General features: G+C 39.4%; 1 protein-coding gene across 2 annotated transcripts in view; it reads left to right on the forward strand.

The window, feature by feature from the left end:
• The window catches only part of EPC1 (enhancer of polycomb homolog 1), a 623,061-nt gene extending 609,435 nt beyond the window's left edge, over nucleotides 1-13,626 (forward strand). For both annotated transcript variants that reach the window (XM_053713859.1, XM_053713858.1), the window contains exon 14: nucleotides 12,107-13,626. In XM_053713859.1, coding sequence (XP_053569834.1) covers nucleotides 12,107-12,179 — 73 coding nt within the window. In that variant the 3' untranslated portion in view covers nucleotides 12,180-13,626. The remainder of the gene's footprint in view (nucleotides 1-12,106) is intronic.
• The last annotated feature ends 3,856 nt before the right edge of the window (nucleotides 13,627-17,482 follow it).

The following is a 17,482-nucleotide window of genomic DNA, read 5'->3' on the forward strand; positions in this document are numbered from 1 at the left end:
AAGGTACCTGACACCTATAAAAGGTGTGGCGATAAGAATCAATTATATGGTTGCCTTTATTATAGTAGGTTGCTGATTGTCCTAATCGAGAGGCTTATTAGACTGACTATAAATAGGAGCTACTGAAAATATTTCTTTGCTTTTACACTGTTTACATTTTTTGTTTTGTTTTTTGTTTTTTTTTTGTTATGTCACTTTTTTGTAGGGGTTTTCTGTTTGGCTGTTGCACTGCACTATTTACACCGCACTATTTACACGTGGCACACTCACTTTTTATACACCAATAAGTAGAGAAACTACACTCTACTTCTAATAAAATTCACAAGTAGGCCCCAAGATATCCACACTCCCCGCACTTATACACTTTTTTTTCTCAATACATATACATCTCTTTTTTTTTTTTTTTTTTTTTTTTTTTTTTCACATATTTCACACAATTCTCAGTTAAGTTATCTGAATTTTTGAGATTGTAAAATACAATCGGACTCACGTACACAGAACACATCCCAGCACATTGACACAGGTGAATGGATAGGTTCATATCACTTCAAAAGAGCTCCTCACCAACTATGCCTCCCAAAAAAGACAAAAAAGCCAGTTTAAAACCAGCAGACCCTACTGCAGACATGTCACAAGAGCGTAGGCTGTCTGGTATCGGCAGCTGCGATATGGCGGAGCTGGGGGCAGAAATAGCGAAAATATTCACTCCCCATTTAGATGAGGCCAAAAAAGAGATCAAATCTGAAATTGCAAATTTATCCTTTGAAATTCGACAATTCAACACTAGAATTGAGGAGGTAGAGACCAGAGTGTCTGAGTTAGAGGACAAAATGAATAGTATCACGCCTATTGCGCTGAAACAAGATAAGGCCATCGCGTCACTGCAGGCAAGGATTGAAGACCTAGAAGACAGGTCGAGGCGCAATAACCTGAGGGTTGTTGGCCTACCAGAATCGGTGGGTCTGCAGGACCTGATGGCCTTTGTCACTGTCACTCTTCCTCGGGCACTCTTGATTACACTCCCCCCAGTACCCTTTCAGATAGAGAGAGTCCATCGAATTGGTGTTCTAAGAGAAACCAGTAACATGGAGGCTAAACCTAGAACAATCATTTTTAAATTTGTCAATTATCAAGATAAGCTCTTATATCTAAAGCATTATAGAAAACTTGACTCCCTCTGCATTGACTCACACAAGCTTTTAATTTTCCAAGACTTTTCTGCCGAGACAGTAGCTAAAATAAGGGAAATGTCTCCCTTCTTCTCAAAGTTCATGAACGCAGGATACAATGTTAGATTAGTCTACCCAGCAAAACTCATTCTAATGAAGGAAGGGAAGTCATATACAGTAAACAATACAGATGAAGCATTTTCTTTATGTAAAGACCTAGTTATAACTTGAGTTGGAATAGATTGCATTTCATTCAGTTCTTGAGGTTACTAAATCAAGGATGGATTGTGTCTATATATATATTGTTTGATGTTGTATTATGGACGCATTGGTATACAATGCGGAAGTTTTAATTTGCCTTATCTGGGTTTTTTCCTTTTTCTTTTTTTTTTTTTTTTTTTTTTTTTTCTCTCTCCCTCCTCCCCCATCTCTTAGCCCGTTGTTGTTGGATATTTACCTCTGGTATTATTTACAAGAGGAAATTGCCCTCTTGGGATAGTTGCTATATTTTTAAAATAAAAAATGTCGTTCCCTCTTAAAATTGTTTCCTGGAATGTGGGCGGCATTAATTCGCCAATAAAGAGGAAATCCGTAATTAAGCATTTGGCTAAGGAGAAGCCAGATATAGCTCTCTTGCAGGAAATTCACCTGGAAGCTACTGAAACCCCTAAACTACAGTCAAAGTGGGTAGGGGAAGTGATAGCAGCCCCCTATAATTCACGTAAAAGAGGTGTGGCTATATTAATTAATAAGACTCTGAATTACAAAGTTGAGACCTCGACACTAGATCCAGAAGGGCAGTTTCAAATTTTAGAAATACTTTGTAATGAGAAACGACTTATTCTCTGTAATATATACGGTCCGAATAAAGTGGACAAGGAATTTTGGAACAATATGACACTGCGCTTGCATAAATACATAGGTCAAGATCTCATAGTCGCCGGTGATTTTAATCTAATAGGTGATCCATTATTAGATAGACAAAATAAAAAAACACAGTTCAAATATGACAGAAAGGTACGTATTTTACAGAAATTCCGGTCACAATTAGCTTTGACCGACATTTGGCGAGTACAAAACCCAGATGTTAGAGCGTACACCTGTATGTCAAAAGGATATCAGGCACTGTCCAGGATTGATCTATTTCTGATTTCTGACTCTCTGGTTGGATTGGGGTGGAGGGCAGAGATAGGAGAGATAGCAATTTCGGATCACGCCACCATCGCATTAGCAATAAATGCGCTAAATAAGCGACCTAGGCCTAACCAACCCCTCTTTCTCCAACATAGGTGTGTCCGGTCCACGGCGTCATCCTTACTTGTGGGATATTCTCTTCCCCAACAGGAAATGGCAAAGAGCCCAGCAAAGCTGGTCACATGATCCCTCCTAGGCTCCGCCTACCCCAGTCATTCTCTTTGCCGTTGTACAGGCAACATCTCCACGGAGATGGCTTAGAGTTTTTTAGTGTTTAACTGTAGTTTTTATTATTCAATCAAGAGTTTGTTATTTTAAAATAGTGCTGGTATGTACTATTTACTCTGAAACAGAAAAGAGATGAAGATTTCTGTTTGTATGAGGAAAATGATTTTAGCAACCGTTACTAAAATCCATGGCTGTTCCACACAGGACTGTTGAGAGAAATTAACTTCAGTTGGGGGAACAGTGAGCAGTCTTTTGCTGCTTGAGGTATGACACATTCTAACAAGACGATGTAATGCTGGAAGCTGTCATTTTCCCTATGGGATCCGGTAAGCCATTTTTATTCAGACAGTAAATAAGGGCTTCACAAGGGCTTATTAAGACTGTGGACATTTTCTGGGCTAAATCGATTCATATATTACACATATTTAGCCTTGAGGAATCATTTAATCTGGGTATTTTTGTTAAATAATATCGGCAGCCACTGTTTTAGACACCTTATTCTCTAGGGGCTTTCCCTAATCATAGGCAGAGCCTCATTTTCGCGCCGGTATTGCGCACTTGTTTTTGAGAAGCATGACATGCAGTTGCATGTGTGAGGAGCTCTGATACATAGAAAAGACTTTCTGAAGGCGTCATTTGGTATCGTATTCCCCTTTGGGCTTGGTTGGGTCTCAGCAAAGCAGATACCAGGGACTGTAAAGGGGTTAAAGTTAAAAACGGCTCCGGTTCCGTTATTTTAAGGGTTAAAGCTTCCAAATTTGGTGTGCAATACTTTTAAGGCTTTAAGACACTGTGGTGAAAATTTGGTGAATTTTGAACAATTCCTTCATACTTTTTCGCAATTGCAGTAATAAAGTGTGTTCAGTTTAAAATTTAAAGTGACAGTAACGGTTTTATTTTAAAACGTTTTTTGTACTTTGTTATCAAGTTTATGCCTGTTTAACATGTCTGAACTACCAGATAGACTGTGTTCTGAATGTGGGGAAGCCAAGGTTCCTTCTCATTTAAATAAATGTGATTTATGTGACACTGAAAATGATGCCCAAGATGATTCCTCAAGTGAGGGGAGTAAGCATGGTACTGCATCATTCCCTCCTTCGTCTACACGAGTCTTGCCCACTCAGGAGGCCCCTAGTACATCTAGCGCGCCAATACTCCTTACTATGCAACAATTAACGGCTGTAATGGATAATTCTATCAAAAACATTTTAGCCAAAATGCCCACTTATCAGCGTAAGCGCGACTGCTCTGTTTTAGATACTGAAGAGCATGAGGACGCTGATGATAATGGTTCTGAAATGCCCCTACACCAGTCTGAGGGGGCCAGGGAGGTTTTGTCTGAGGGAGAAATTTCAGATTCAGGGAAAATTTCTCAACAAGCTGAACCCGATGTGATTACATTTAAATTTAAGTTGGAACATCTCCGCGCTCTGCTTAAGGAGGTATTATCCACTCTGGATGATTGTGAGAATTTGATCATCCCAGAGAGACTATGTAAAATGGACAAGTTCTTAGAGGTCCCGGGGCTCCCAGAAGCTTTTCCTATACCCAAGCGGGTGGCGGACATTGTAAATAAAGAATGGGAAAGGCCCGGTATACCTTTCGTCCCTCCCCCCATATTTAAAAAATTGTTTCCTATGGTCGACCCTAGAAAGGACTTATGGCAGACTGTCCCCAAGGTCGAGGGAGCGGTTTCTACTTTAAACAAACGCACCACTATACCCATAGAAGATAGTTGTGCTTTCAAAGATCCTATGGATAAAAAATTAGAAGGTTTGCTTAAAAAGATGTTTGTTCAGCAAGGTTACCTTCTACAACCAATTTCATGCATTGTCCCTGTCACTACAGCCGCGTGTTTCTGGTTCGATGAGCTAGTAAAGGCGATCGATAGTGATTCTCCTCCTTATGAGGAGATTATGGACAGAATCCGTGCTCTCAAATTGGCTAATTCTTTCACCCTAGACGCCACTTTGCAATTGGCTAGGTTAGCGGCGAAGAATTCTGGGTTTGCTATTGTGGCGCGTAGAGCGCTTTGGTTGAAATCTTGGTCAGCGGATGCGTCTTCCAAGAACAAACTCCTTAACATTCCTTTCAAGGGGAAAACGCTGTTTGGCCCTGACTTGAAAGAGATTATCTCTGATATCACTGGGGGTAAGGGCCACGCCCTTCCTCAGGATAGGTCTTTCAAGGCCAAAAATAAACCTAATTTTCGTCCCTTTCGTAGAAACGGACCAGCCCCAAGTGCTACGTCCTCTAAGCAAGAGGGTAATACTTCTCAAGCCAAGCCAGCCTGGAGACCAATGCAAGGCTGGAACAAGGGAAAGCAGGCCAAGAAACCTGCCACTGCTACCAAGACAGCATGAAATGTTGGCCCCCGATCCGGGACCGGATCTGGTGGGGGGCAGACTCTCTCTCTTTGCTCAGGCTTGGGCAAGAGATGTTCTGGATCCTTGGGCACTAGAAATAGTGTCCCAAGGTTATCTTCTGGAATTCAAGGGGCTTCCCCCAAGGGGGAGGTTCCACAGGTCTCAATTGTCTTCAGACCACATAAAGAGACAGACATTCTTACATTGTGTAGAAGACCTGTTAAAAATGGGAGTGATTCATCCTGTTCCATTAGGAGAACAAGGGATGGGGTTCTACTCCAATCTGTTCATAGTTCCCAAAAAAGAGGGAACGTTCAGACCAATCTTAGATCTCAAGATCTTAAACAAGTTTCTCAAGGTTCCATCGTTCAAAATGGAAACCATTCGAACAATTCTTCCTTCCATCCAGGAAGGTCAATTCATGACCACGGTGGATTTAAAGGATGCGTATCTACATATTCCTATCCACAAGGAACATCATCGGTTCCTAAGGTTCGCATTCCTGGACAAGCATTACCAGTTTGTGGCGCTTCCTTTCGGATTAGCCACTGCTCCAAGGATTTTCACAAAGGTACTAGGGTCCCTTCTAGCGGTGCTAAGACCAAGGGGCATTGCAGTAGTACCTTACTTGGACGACATTCTGATTCAAGCGTCGTCCCTTCCTCAAGCAAAGGCTCACACGGACATAGTCCTGGCCTTTCTCAGATCTCACGGATGGAAAGTGAACGTGGAAAAGAGTTCTCTATCTCCGTCGACAAGGGTTCCCTTCTTGGGAACAATAATAGACTCCTTAGAAATGAGGATTTTTCTGACAGAGGCCAGAAAAACAAAACTTCTAAACTCTTGTCAAACACTTCATTCCGTTCCTCTTCCTTCCATAGCGCAGTGCATGGAAGTAATAGGTTTGATGGTAGCGGCAATGGACATAGTTCCTTTTGCGCGCATTCATCTAAGACCATTACAACTGTGCATGCTCAGTCAGTGGAATGGGGACTATACAGACTTGTCTCCGAAGATACAAGTAAATCAGAGGACCAGAGACTCACTCCGTTGGTGGCTGTCCCTGGACAACCTGTCACAAGGGATGACCTTCCGCAGACCAGAGTGGGTCATTGTCACGACCGACGCCAGTCTGATGGGCTGGGGCGCGGTCTGGGGATCCCTGAAAGCTCAGGGTCTTTGGTCTCGGGAAGAATCTCTACTACCGATAAATATTCTGGAACTGAGAGCGATATTCAATGCTCTCAAGGCTTGGCCTCAGCTAGCAAAGGCCAAGTTCATACGGTTTCAATCAGACAACATGACGACTGTTGCGTACATCAACCATCAGGGGGGAACAAGGAGTTCCCTGGCGATGGAAGAAGTGACCAAAATCATTCAATGGGCGGAGACTCACTCCTGCCACCTGTCTGCAATCCACATCCCAGGAGTGGAAAATTGGGAAGCGGATTTTCTGAGTCGTCAGACATTACATCCGGGGGAGTGGGAACTCCATCCGGAAATCTTTGCCCAAATTACTCAACTGTGGGGCATTCCAGACATGGATCTGATGGCCTCTCGTCAGAACTTCAAGGTTCCTTGCTACGGGTCCAGATCCAGGGATCCCAAGGCGACTCTAGTAGATGCACTAGTAGCACCTTGGACCTTCAAACTAGCTTATGTATTCCCGCCGTTTCCTCTCATCCCCAGGCTGGTAGCCAGGATCAATCAGGAGAGGGCGTCGGTGATCTTGATAGCTCCTGCGTGGCCACGCAGGACTTGGTATGCAGATCTGGTGAATATGTCATCGGCTCCACCATGGAAGCTACCTTTAAGACGAGACCTTCTTGTTCAAGGTCCGTTCGAACATCCGAATCTGGTCTCACTCCAGCTGACTGCTTGGAGATTGAACGCTTGATCTTATCAAAACGAGGGTTCTCAGATTCTGTTATTGATACTCTTGTTCAGGCCAGAAAGCCTGTAACTAGAAAAATTTACCACAAAATATGGAAAAAATATATCTGTTGGTGTGAATCTAAAGGATTCCCTTGGGACAAGGTAAAGATTCCTAAGATTCTATCCTTTCTTCAAGAAGGATTGGAGAAAGGATTATCTGCAAGTTCCTTGAAGGGACAGATTTCTGCCTTGTCTGTGTTACTTCACAAAAAACTGGCAGCTGTGCCAGATGTTCAAGCCTTTGTTCAGGCTCTGGTTAGAATCAAGCCTGTTTACAAACCTTTGACTCCTCCTTGGAGTCTCAACTTGGTTCTTTCAGTTCTTCAGGGGGTTCCGTTTGAACCCTTACATTCCGTTGATATTAAGTTATTATCTTGGAAAGTTTTGTTTTTGGTTGCAATTTCTTCTGCTAGAAGAGTTTCAGAATTATCTGCTCTGCAGTGTTCTCCTCCTTATCTGGTGTTCCATGCAGATAAGGTGGTTTTACGTACTAAACCTGGTTTTCTTCCAAAAGTTGTTTCTAACAAAAACATTAACCAGGAGATAGTCGTACCTTCTTTGTGTCCGAAACCAGTTTCGAAGAAGGAACGTTTGTTGCACAATTTGGATGTTGTTCGCGCTCTAAAATTCTATTTAGATGCTACAAAGGATTTTAGACAAACATCTTCCTTGTTTGTTGTTTATTCTGGTAAAAGGAGAGGTCAAAAAGCAACTTCTACCTCTCTCTCTTTTTGGATTAAAAGCATCATCAGATTGGCTTACGAGACTGCCGGACGGCAGCCTCCTGAAAGAATCACAGCTCATTCCACTAGGGCTGTGGCTTCCACATGGGCCTTCAAGAACGAGGCTTCTGTTGATCAGATATGTAGGGCAGCGACTTGGTCTTCACTGCACACTTTTACCAAATTTTACAAGTTTGATACTTTTGCTTCTTCTGAGGCTATTTTTGGGAGAAAGGTTTTGCAAGCCGTGGTGCCTTCCATTTAGGTGACCTGATTTGCTCCCTCCCTTCATCCGTGTCCTAAAGCTTTGGTATTGGTTCCCACAAGTAAGGATGACGCCGTGGACCGGACACACCTATGTTGGAGAAAACAGAATTTATGTTTACCTGATAAATTACTTTCTCCAACGGTGTGTCCGGTCCACGGCCCGCCCTGGTTTTTTAATCAGGTCTGATGATTTATTTTCTTTAACTACAGTCACCACGGTATCATATGGTTTCTCCTATGCAAATATTCCTCCTTAACGTCGGTAGAATGACTGGGGTAGGCGGAGCCTAGGAGGGATCATGTGACCAGCTTTGCTGGGCTCTTTGCCATTTCCTGTTGGGGAAGAGAATATCCCACAAGTAAGGATGACGCCGTGGACCGGACACACCGTTGGAGAAAGTAATTTATCAGGTAAACATAAATTCTGTTTTTTCCCTAAGTATTTGTTGAACAACATAGACTTCCAAAATTGGTTGAGTAACCAATGGAAAGAATATGTGTCTTACAACAGAGCTTATGCAGAAAAGCCAGAGATATTTTGGGAAGCGGCTAAAGTGGTTCTGAATGGGAAAATTAAGGCCTATATGTGTCAGCGTAAAAGGAAATTTAGGGCCCGCGAAACTCAGTTGTCCAATCAGGTTAAGAATTGCTATAGAGCATACTTAGGGAACTGTACAAATTTTAATTGGAATAAATATATTAAGGCTAAAGAAACTAGAGATGTTTTTTTAAAACAAAATTCTATCCAAGAAATACACAGACAAAAGTCCTTATATGGGGGGTTCGGAGGGAGATCGGCCAAATTTCTAGCTAGAATAACAAAAAGAATAAATAAAAATACTATAATAGCTATTAAGAAAGATAACATGAGAGTAACAAATAATACAGATATTAGTAAAATTTTCGTGGATTACTTTAAAGAGCTATATAAATCAGAAGAAGGTAGTTTAGATAAAAGAAAACTGTTTTGGGAGAAGATTAAGGTACCTAAACTCCCTGTGGATAAGTTAGCGGAGATTAACGCCCCTATATCAGAGTCTGAAATACTGATGGCTATTAAAGAGGCCAAGATTAACAAGGCAGCTGGACCAGACTGTCTACCAACTGAATTTTATAGGATTCTGTATGAGCATATTGTACCATTCCTCCAGAAGTTATTTAATTTCTATTTTGTTGAGAAGAACAAATGTTCCCCATATTTTACGGCCGCTAATATCACTCTAATTGCCAAAAAAAATAAAGATCCAGAGCAAACAGCTTCATACAGACCGATATCAATTCTTAATACGGATTATAAATTATTAATGAATATCTTGGCAAACCGATTAAAACCACATATTGGCTTAATCATCCATGAGAATCAATCTGGCTTTATGCCTAAGAGGAACCCTGCCAAAAATATGCGTAAAGTCCTGACATTACTGGACTTCTGCTATAATAAAATTAAAAAAGATATACACGGGAATACTGAAGATCTAGCCTTATTATCTGTTGATGCGGAAAAGGCATTTGATCGTATTTCATGGGCCCATCTGTTTTTTTCACTAGAACAATTCGCAATAACGGGTAATGTCAATCAATTCATACAGTTAATCTACTCAGACCCAAGGTCAGCCTTAATTATTAATGGAGAGGTTACAGATCGTTTCGTATTGCAAAGGGGTACTCGTCAAGGCTGCCCACTGTCGCCCCTATTATTTAATATATCTTTAGAGCCACTCGCGATTATGCTGCGGCAACAATTAGAGGGCATCAATATTGCAGGACAAAAACTAGTTCTATTGCTATATGCGGATGATCTGCTTTTGTTTATGAGTAATATCAAAGATACCTTACCCAAATTTTTGGAAATAACTAGTATTTTTGGGAAAATATCTGGATACAAAATCAACCTGACAAAATCAGAGTTGATGTGGCTAGACAGGAAAAAAGATTATGATATCATACATCCTTTTGCCGAAGTTCGGAAGATATCATATTTGGGTATTATGCTAAGTCCTAACCCGGAGGAATGGTACAGTATGAATTTCCATAAATGTTTTATTTCCTGTAGACAGAAATTGGAGGATTGGATTAATTTACCTATCTCTCTAACTGCTAGGGTTATCCTAATAAAAACAGTATTATTTCCAAAATTATTGTACTATATACAAAATATTCCAATTCCTATTCACAAAAGTGACTTAAAAGAATATAACAAGGCTTGTTCAAAATTTCTTTGGAAAGGCGCCAAACCACGTATAGCGATAGCCCGGGTTATGAATAATAAAACAGCGGCAGGCTTGGCGCTTCCAAATATGAAATTTTACAGCCTAGCTGTACGTGGTAAGGTCGCGATAGACTGGCTCTTAGAGCGGGAACAAGTCTCCTCCATAAACTGGGAAACTGCATTGGTGGCTCCATTTAAACTAGGTGCTTTGCTGCATTGTACAATTACAGAACTTCCCTCAGATCCCTTTCAACTTATAACTTTCAAGAATATTATTATTGCTTGGCAGGAACTATGCAATGAAACGGGGTGTTCTCCACATGTCTCCAAATTTCTCCCTATCGTGGGGAATCCAAATTTCCTGCCAGGTCTATGTGACGGACCATTCATACAATGGTTTCGGAAAGGTCTGATTTATATTATGCAATTGCTGGACATAAATTTAAATGTATTAACTTTCGGAGAGTTAAGTAAACAATTTGGACTTACAAAGCGTGATTTCTATGCATTCTTACAAGTAAGGAATTATATAGGTGAACTCAAACAAAGATACGGGTTGGACTGGTCGCTACAACCATTACAAATCAAGATTAACATCTATTCACGGGGACGCTGTTCTATCTCTGCTCTCTACTCCCTTCTTAATCAGAAACCTTCTCTAGAACAAGTAGATTATATAGTATCTAAATGGTGCTCTGCGTTTTCACAAATTGACAGACAGGTGATATTAGACACATTTAAGTTAACAGAGAAGAGCTGGGTTTTGACAGCATGGAGAGAATCTCAAATAAAAATAGCACTAATGACATATTTGACTTTATCAAGATGGTATGGGGTTAGTATTTCTTGCCCCAGATGTAGTGCTACTTTGGCAGATATTATTCACTGTTTTTGGTCCTGTCCTAGGATTGGGCAATTTTGGGCCAAGATAGTGTATTGGATGAATGCAATTCTCAGACTTGAGTATGTTATTCAGCCCTTGGAGATTTTTTTCTTAGTTAAATTTCAAGGAGCAACTAGGAATTTGAAACTGATCAATATAATTATAATTTTGAGTAGAAATTTGATATTGAAGAAATGGAAAGCAAAGAGGGCTCCCACCTTGAGAGAGCTTAAACAGGCTCTGTTATCACATTGTCTCTCTGAACAATATAGTCTCCAAGAAATGTCCGATGACCGAGTAGAAACGTACTTCAAACTTTGGAAAGTTTTTATATTATCGCTGTCATCGGAGACCCAAAATATTATAGTTAAACCATTCGTTAAATCAGTTTTCTTCCAACTACAAGTGTTGGCAGGTACTTTTCCCAGCACCTGGCTTACAAATTTATAATGTAGAGATATAAAGGAGGAGTTGGGGGCGGAGGAACATAAGTTGGTTACTTTTTTTTTTTTTTTTTTTTTTCCCTTCTTTGTTTGTTTTATTATTTATGTATAAAGAAGTATAATGTTTGTAAATACTGCAATGATAAGGTGTATTATGCTGATTGGCATTCAAGATTATGTTACTTTGACTTTATATTTTAGAGGGCTATTAAGCCACACTGACGGTTTATCTTGAAGTTCTGTATCTTTTGAATCTGTAATATGTAATATAAAAGAAAAATAAAGATTTAAAAAAAAAAAAAGGCAGGTCACTAGGCATATTGAGGGACATGGAGGTTTAAATATTATGGCAGTATTAATTGTTGTTTTTATTTTGTAAAGCTTTGTACATCTTTTTTATGAGAAAAATATAGTATAATCATGCATTGCCCTGTAATCCAAAGACCCAGTCCTAGCACAATACAAAACTCTATGACTTACAGTAATTAAAAGATAGAAAACTTCTGAGCTTTGCTTCTTGCTTCCATGTACATGGTGATCATCTTAATTATAATATGAAACATTTCATGATGTAGTTTATATCCGTTTTTATATATTAAAAAACATTATAGTAACTTGATATGACATAATTCAGTGGCTTTATTCTTATTAAATAATATTGTACTTTTTTTTATTATTTTTTTCTCCAAGGGAAAACCATGAAACAGAAAAGCCAGCATTGAACAGTATAACAGACAACACAGTAGCTATGGAAGTGACGTAGTTTCTACTGGAATGGGACTGCAGCTTTGGAAACTTGTTTAGGTGCTATGCATCGGTAGCATTATGAATGCAAGGGATGATGGAATGCAGCACACTGCGTTTCCATGGCAGCTGTGGGGACTCAACAGCAATGCACATCTCTCCTGCTTAGATTTATTTTCTTTTCATACTGTTAATAGAAAAGAATCAAAATCTGTAAATTATGAATACAGCAATTATCTGTACAGTACTGCATATTTGTAATACCCTTGTATATATGTTACTTGAATACAGAACTGTTCATTTGTGATGCTTTGCACTGGGGGAAATGGGAAACAAACTGCAACAAAGTAAGAGTGTGAGATTGTATAGAGATGAGAAGTGTCATCACATCATGTGCATGGTGCGGAACCTGCTGTTTTATCTATTTATTGTGCTGTGTTTACAGTTTTTTGTACACTGTACCTTCATTGGTTCCTGTGCTGTAGTAAATGTATTAGGTAGCTGTGGACTCCTTGGTATTTTGTAAATGGTATAACATAACTTGGTTCCCCGCTGGGTCCTTGAGTTTTCTGTGTATCATGTGAAATAATGGTGACATACATACAGAATATAAAAAAGGCATCTTTATAAAAGGGGAATGTAATATTTAATAGGAATCGTCCTATTCTAATATCACAAGTTACAAGATAAAAATGAAGTCTCTTCCCATCCCCATTCACCTGTACGTTATGTGGGTGGTTTCTAGTACTTCAGGCACTAAGGTTGTGTTGCTGCTTTAAAACAAACCCCTCTTGTCCCATCTCCTCCTACACCAAAAAGTGTTAAATCAAGTATGCAAATGGAGTCCATAAAACTGGAGTTTTTTTTATGTTGTCTGCCATTTTTTTTTAAAAAAAATAATAGAAAAAAACACTTTAAAAAAATGTATTTTTTTATTGTGTAAATGTTAAAGACTTCATTCTTTACTTGTTCTTAAGAAAAGGATATAAGGGAGAAGAATGCAGTAATTGCTGTACGTGTATCATCATTCCAATTTCTAATACAGCCAGCTTTTTTTTTTTTTCTTTTTTTTTTTTTTTTCCAATTCTCCAGAAGCTGCAAGGCCAGAACCACAACAATCGGGTGCCTTCCTTTGGAATATTTGACCTCTCTTCTGTGAAGAGAATGGTACTTTACAGACTACTACTTATGCTTTGTCAGTACCGAAGTCTAAATGCCCAATTCAATGGCATACATTGTCCTTGAGGTTTTTAATCACACGTGGAAAGATTGTGACTAAATTCTCACAAAATAAACCCAGGGCATTACATGTTGAAAAAACTGTGTGGTGATGTTTCTTTTTTCTGTATTGATTTCAGCTCTTAGTTCATTGTCAGATTTATTATATGTTCTGCACTTGTTTCTTAAATGAAAAGAAGGAGAAACTCCCACTAAATTAAGAAAAAATTAAAATATATGAAACAAAATAGAGTGTTTATTTGATTTTTTTGTTTACTTTAAAATATTTTTCAACCAAGGAGAGAGTGGATATATATTTAAACTGATGTTTGCAATTTTGGTAAGTGAATTAGCTACAGAAACTTACTTTTGATTTGTATCCAATCTTTCCCCTTGTCCCCATCGATTTCAGCTTTCCACCAGACCAAACTTCCACTTAGAAAACAGATTTCTAATGCATACACCCATTTAAGATGTATACTTCTATTTCTTTCCATAAGGCAGGGAGAGTCCACAACTGCATTCCTTACTGTTGGGAAATACAACACCTGGACACCCCAGCTAAAGGCTATTCCTCCCCTATCCCCCAGTCATTCTTTGCCTTTCGTCACTATTGGAGGTGGCAGAGAAGTGTCAGAAGATTTGGATAGTCCTGAGTGTCAGAAAATTTGGATAGTCCTGTATGGGTATGTTCCCTTCGAGAAAGGACTGGAGTTTTAAGTAATCATGTCAACCTCTCAGAGTATTGATGAAAGTTAGTCTGGAGATGCAGGGAAAGTTGTTCTGCGAACCCATCCAGACTGTCGCTAACAGCTCCTGAGCAATCAGAGTTGAGTGTGTAGCAGCAAGCAGTGAAACTCATCAAGTCCATGTCAGAAGCGCTACTGCAAGACTTTAACACTTGAGAGGCTGTGCCTGTTCCATAGCATGGATTCTGGAGGGTAAGACCATTTTTTTCTATATACATTTTAAAACGCTATACAGGGTCACAGTGTGACTCCTTTATACCTCGATAGGATCAAGGGTTAATTTCTTTCATATAGGTGGCAAGAGTCCATGAGCTAGTGACGTATGGGATATACTTTCCTACCAGGAGGGGGGCAAAGTTTCCCAAACGTCAAATGCCTATAAATACACCTCCCACCTCACTCATACCTCAGTTTTACAAACTTTGCCTCCTTAGGAGGTGGTAAAGCATGATGTGCTTGATTTCTTCAGTGAAAAGCACTTCTAAGTATATTGAAGCCCAGTTCCTCTCTAAGTGCAGTGTTTGTCTGAGAGATATGAAGGGAGTATTGCCTGATGATACCATGTTTTCGCCTATGGGAAATCTATTGATAAGGCTTTCTGTAAATCAGTCACAGGGATTCTTCTGCTGCCTCCCTTTATAGATCGACATTATACTCTTGTACCATTACCTCTGCTGATATGTTTCAGTACTGGTTTGTCTGTCTGCTATATGTGGATGGGTGTCTTACGCTAAGTATATACTTTTATTATATATATAAGACACTCAGCTATGGATTGGGTACTTTTTAACTAAAGTTATTATATATTCTTTGTATACATGCCTCAAATCAGTAATTCAGTGCTCCTTTTTAGCGACTTTATTTCTGGCTAAATATTTGTCAAGGTTGGTAGAGTCTGTGAAACATAAGGTTTTTTTTTAGCTAGTAATTTATTTATAAATTAGGATGACAAGTATTACGTTAGTGTCATGGAATGTTGATAATCACGTTTTATACAGCTATAATAGAAGTATCCATTAGGCTTTATTTAGGTACATTTTGGGGGTTTTTTTGTATATACAATCAACATTTTTACCTGTTTTTTAGAGTGATAGGTGTATTAGAAATCCACTACAGCTTTGCATGTCATGCATGTGATGATGCTATTTATGTCATAGGGTGACATGTTATCATTTTGTGCCATTTTTTTGGGGCCAAAAATTTCCCTGCCACAGCTCATTCAGTGTTTTTAGAAAACATTTAGAGAGCTTTCATGCAGCATTTTATGAATCGGTTTTCTTTTTTTTATAAATTTTCGCTCTGTTTCCCATTCTCTCAAGCCGTTATATATATCATATATAGGGGCATGGATATAAATTTGAATTTATTTATTTTTTTTCAATTTTTTTTTTTTTTGCAATTATGTCTCAAACTGAACCTGCCTCTGATGTTACCATAGGATTTGAGCTGCCTGAACACATATTTACCAAAGCTAAGTATGTTTGTTATAATAAAGCTAATCTAAATTATTCAGCTCAATTATGTGGCTCTTGTTTTGACAAACTGTTAAATATATCTATGAGTACAAAAACTCCCACTGTTATTCTATTTGTCTAATGTACATAGCATAACTGCAGAAATGTAAGATTTTATTAAAGCTATAGAGAAGACAATGACTGCTATTTTGCCTTCAAATAAATGTAAAAAGGTTTATGCAACATTTTCCTAAACTTAGTGAATTAAATTCTGACCTTCAGCATATATCTACTCTACTGATGGGGTGTCCTCTGATTCAGAGGATGCCATGTCAGAGACTGATATAGACAAATCTTTTTTATTTAAGTTCAGAAAAATTGGTGCGCTTTTATTTCTTTGAAGGCGCAGTACGTTTTTTCAAAAAAGTTTTTTAATCGGTAAATAAGGTGATTAACGACTATTGTGGCCATTGTTAGTCTGTTTAACATGTCTGAACTTGAGGAAACTCCTTGTTCTATGTGTTTAGAAGCCATTGTGGAACCCCCTCTTACTTTGTGTACCTCTTGTACTGAAAGGGCCTTAAAATATAAAAAGCATATTTTATGTAAAGACAGTGTGCCGAAGGATGATTCTCAGTCTGAAGAGAATCAGGATATGCCGCCTAATTCTCCCCAAGTGTCACAACCCCATTCAACGCCCACCCAAGCGACGCCGGGTTCCTCAACCACGTCTAATTCTTTTACTCTGCAGGATATGGCTGCAGTTATGTCAACTACCCTTACAGAGGTTTTATCTAAATTACCAGTGTTACAGGGTAAACGCAGTAGGACAGGAATCAATGTAAATACTGAGTCCTCTGATGCTTTGTTGGCTATTTCCGATGTGCCCTCACAGGGATCTGAGTTGGGGGTCAGGGAAATTTTGTTGAGGGAGAACTTTCGGAACCAGGAAGTATGTTACCTCAGACAGATTCGGACATCATGTCCATTTAAACTAGAACACCTCCGCCTGTTACTTCGGGAGGTCTTAGTGACTCTGGATGACTGTGACCCTATTATGGTGCCACCAGAGAAATTGTGTAAAATGGACAAATATCTAGACGTACCCGCTTACACTGATGTTTTTCGGACATTATTAAGAAGGAGTGGGACAGACCGGGTATACCGTTCTCTCCCCCTCCTAACTTTAAGAAAATGTATTCCATATCAGACACCATTCTGGACTCTTGGCAGACTGTCCCTAAGGTTGAGGGAGCTTTATCTACCCTGGCTAAGCTTACAACTATTCCTATTGAGGACAGCTGTGCTTTCAAATACCCTATGGATAAAAAATTAGAGGGTCTTCTAAAGAAGTTATTTATTCATCAGGGTTTCCTTTTACAACCGACAGCCTGCATTGTTCCAGTAACTACTGCAGCGGCTTTCTGGTTTGATGCCTTGGAAGAGTCTCTTAAAATTGAGACCCCCTTAGAGGATATTCTAGATAGAATTAAGGCTCTCAAGCTAGCTAATTCTTTTATCACAGATGCCGCCTTTCAAATTTCTAAGTTGGCGGCTAAAAATGCAGGATTTGCCATTTTAGCGCGTAGAGCGTTATGGTTAAAATCGTGGTCTGCTGATGTGTCATCTAAATCAAAACTCTTGGCTGTTCCTTTCAAGGGTAAGACCCTATTCGGACCTGAGTTGAAGGAAATCATCTCTGACATTACTGGAGGTAAAGATCACGTTCTACTTCAGGATAAGTCTGTAAAGAATAGGAGTAAACAAAATAATTTTCGTTCCTTTCGGAACTTTAAAGGAGTACCCTCTTCTTCCTCTTCCTCCACAAAGCAGGAAGGGAATTTTGCTCAGGCCAAGTCCGTCTGGAGACCTAACCAGGCCTGGAATAAGGGTAAACAACC

This window comes from Bombina bombina, chromosome 5, assembly GCF_027579735.1.
Source record: "Bombina bombina isolate aBomBom1 chromosome 5, aBomBom1.pri, whole genome shotgun sequence".
Lineage (NCBI taxonomy): Eukaryota > Metazoa > Chordata > Amphibia > Anura > Bombinatoridae > Bombina > Bombina bombina.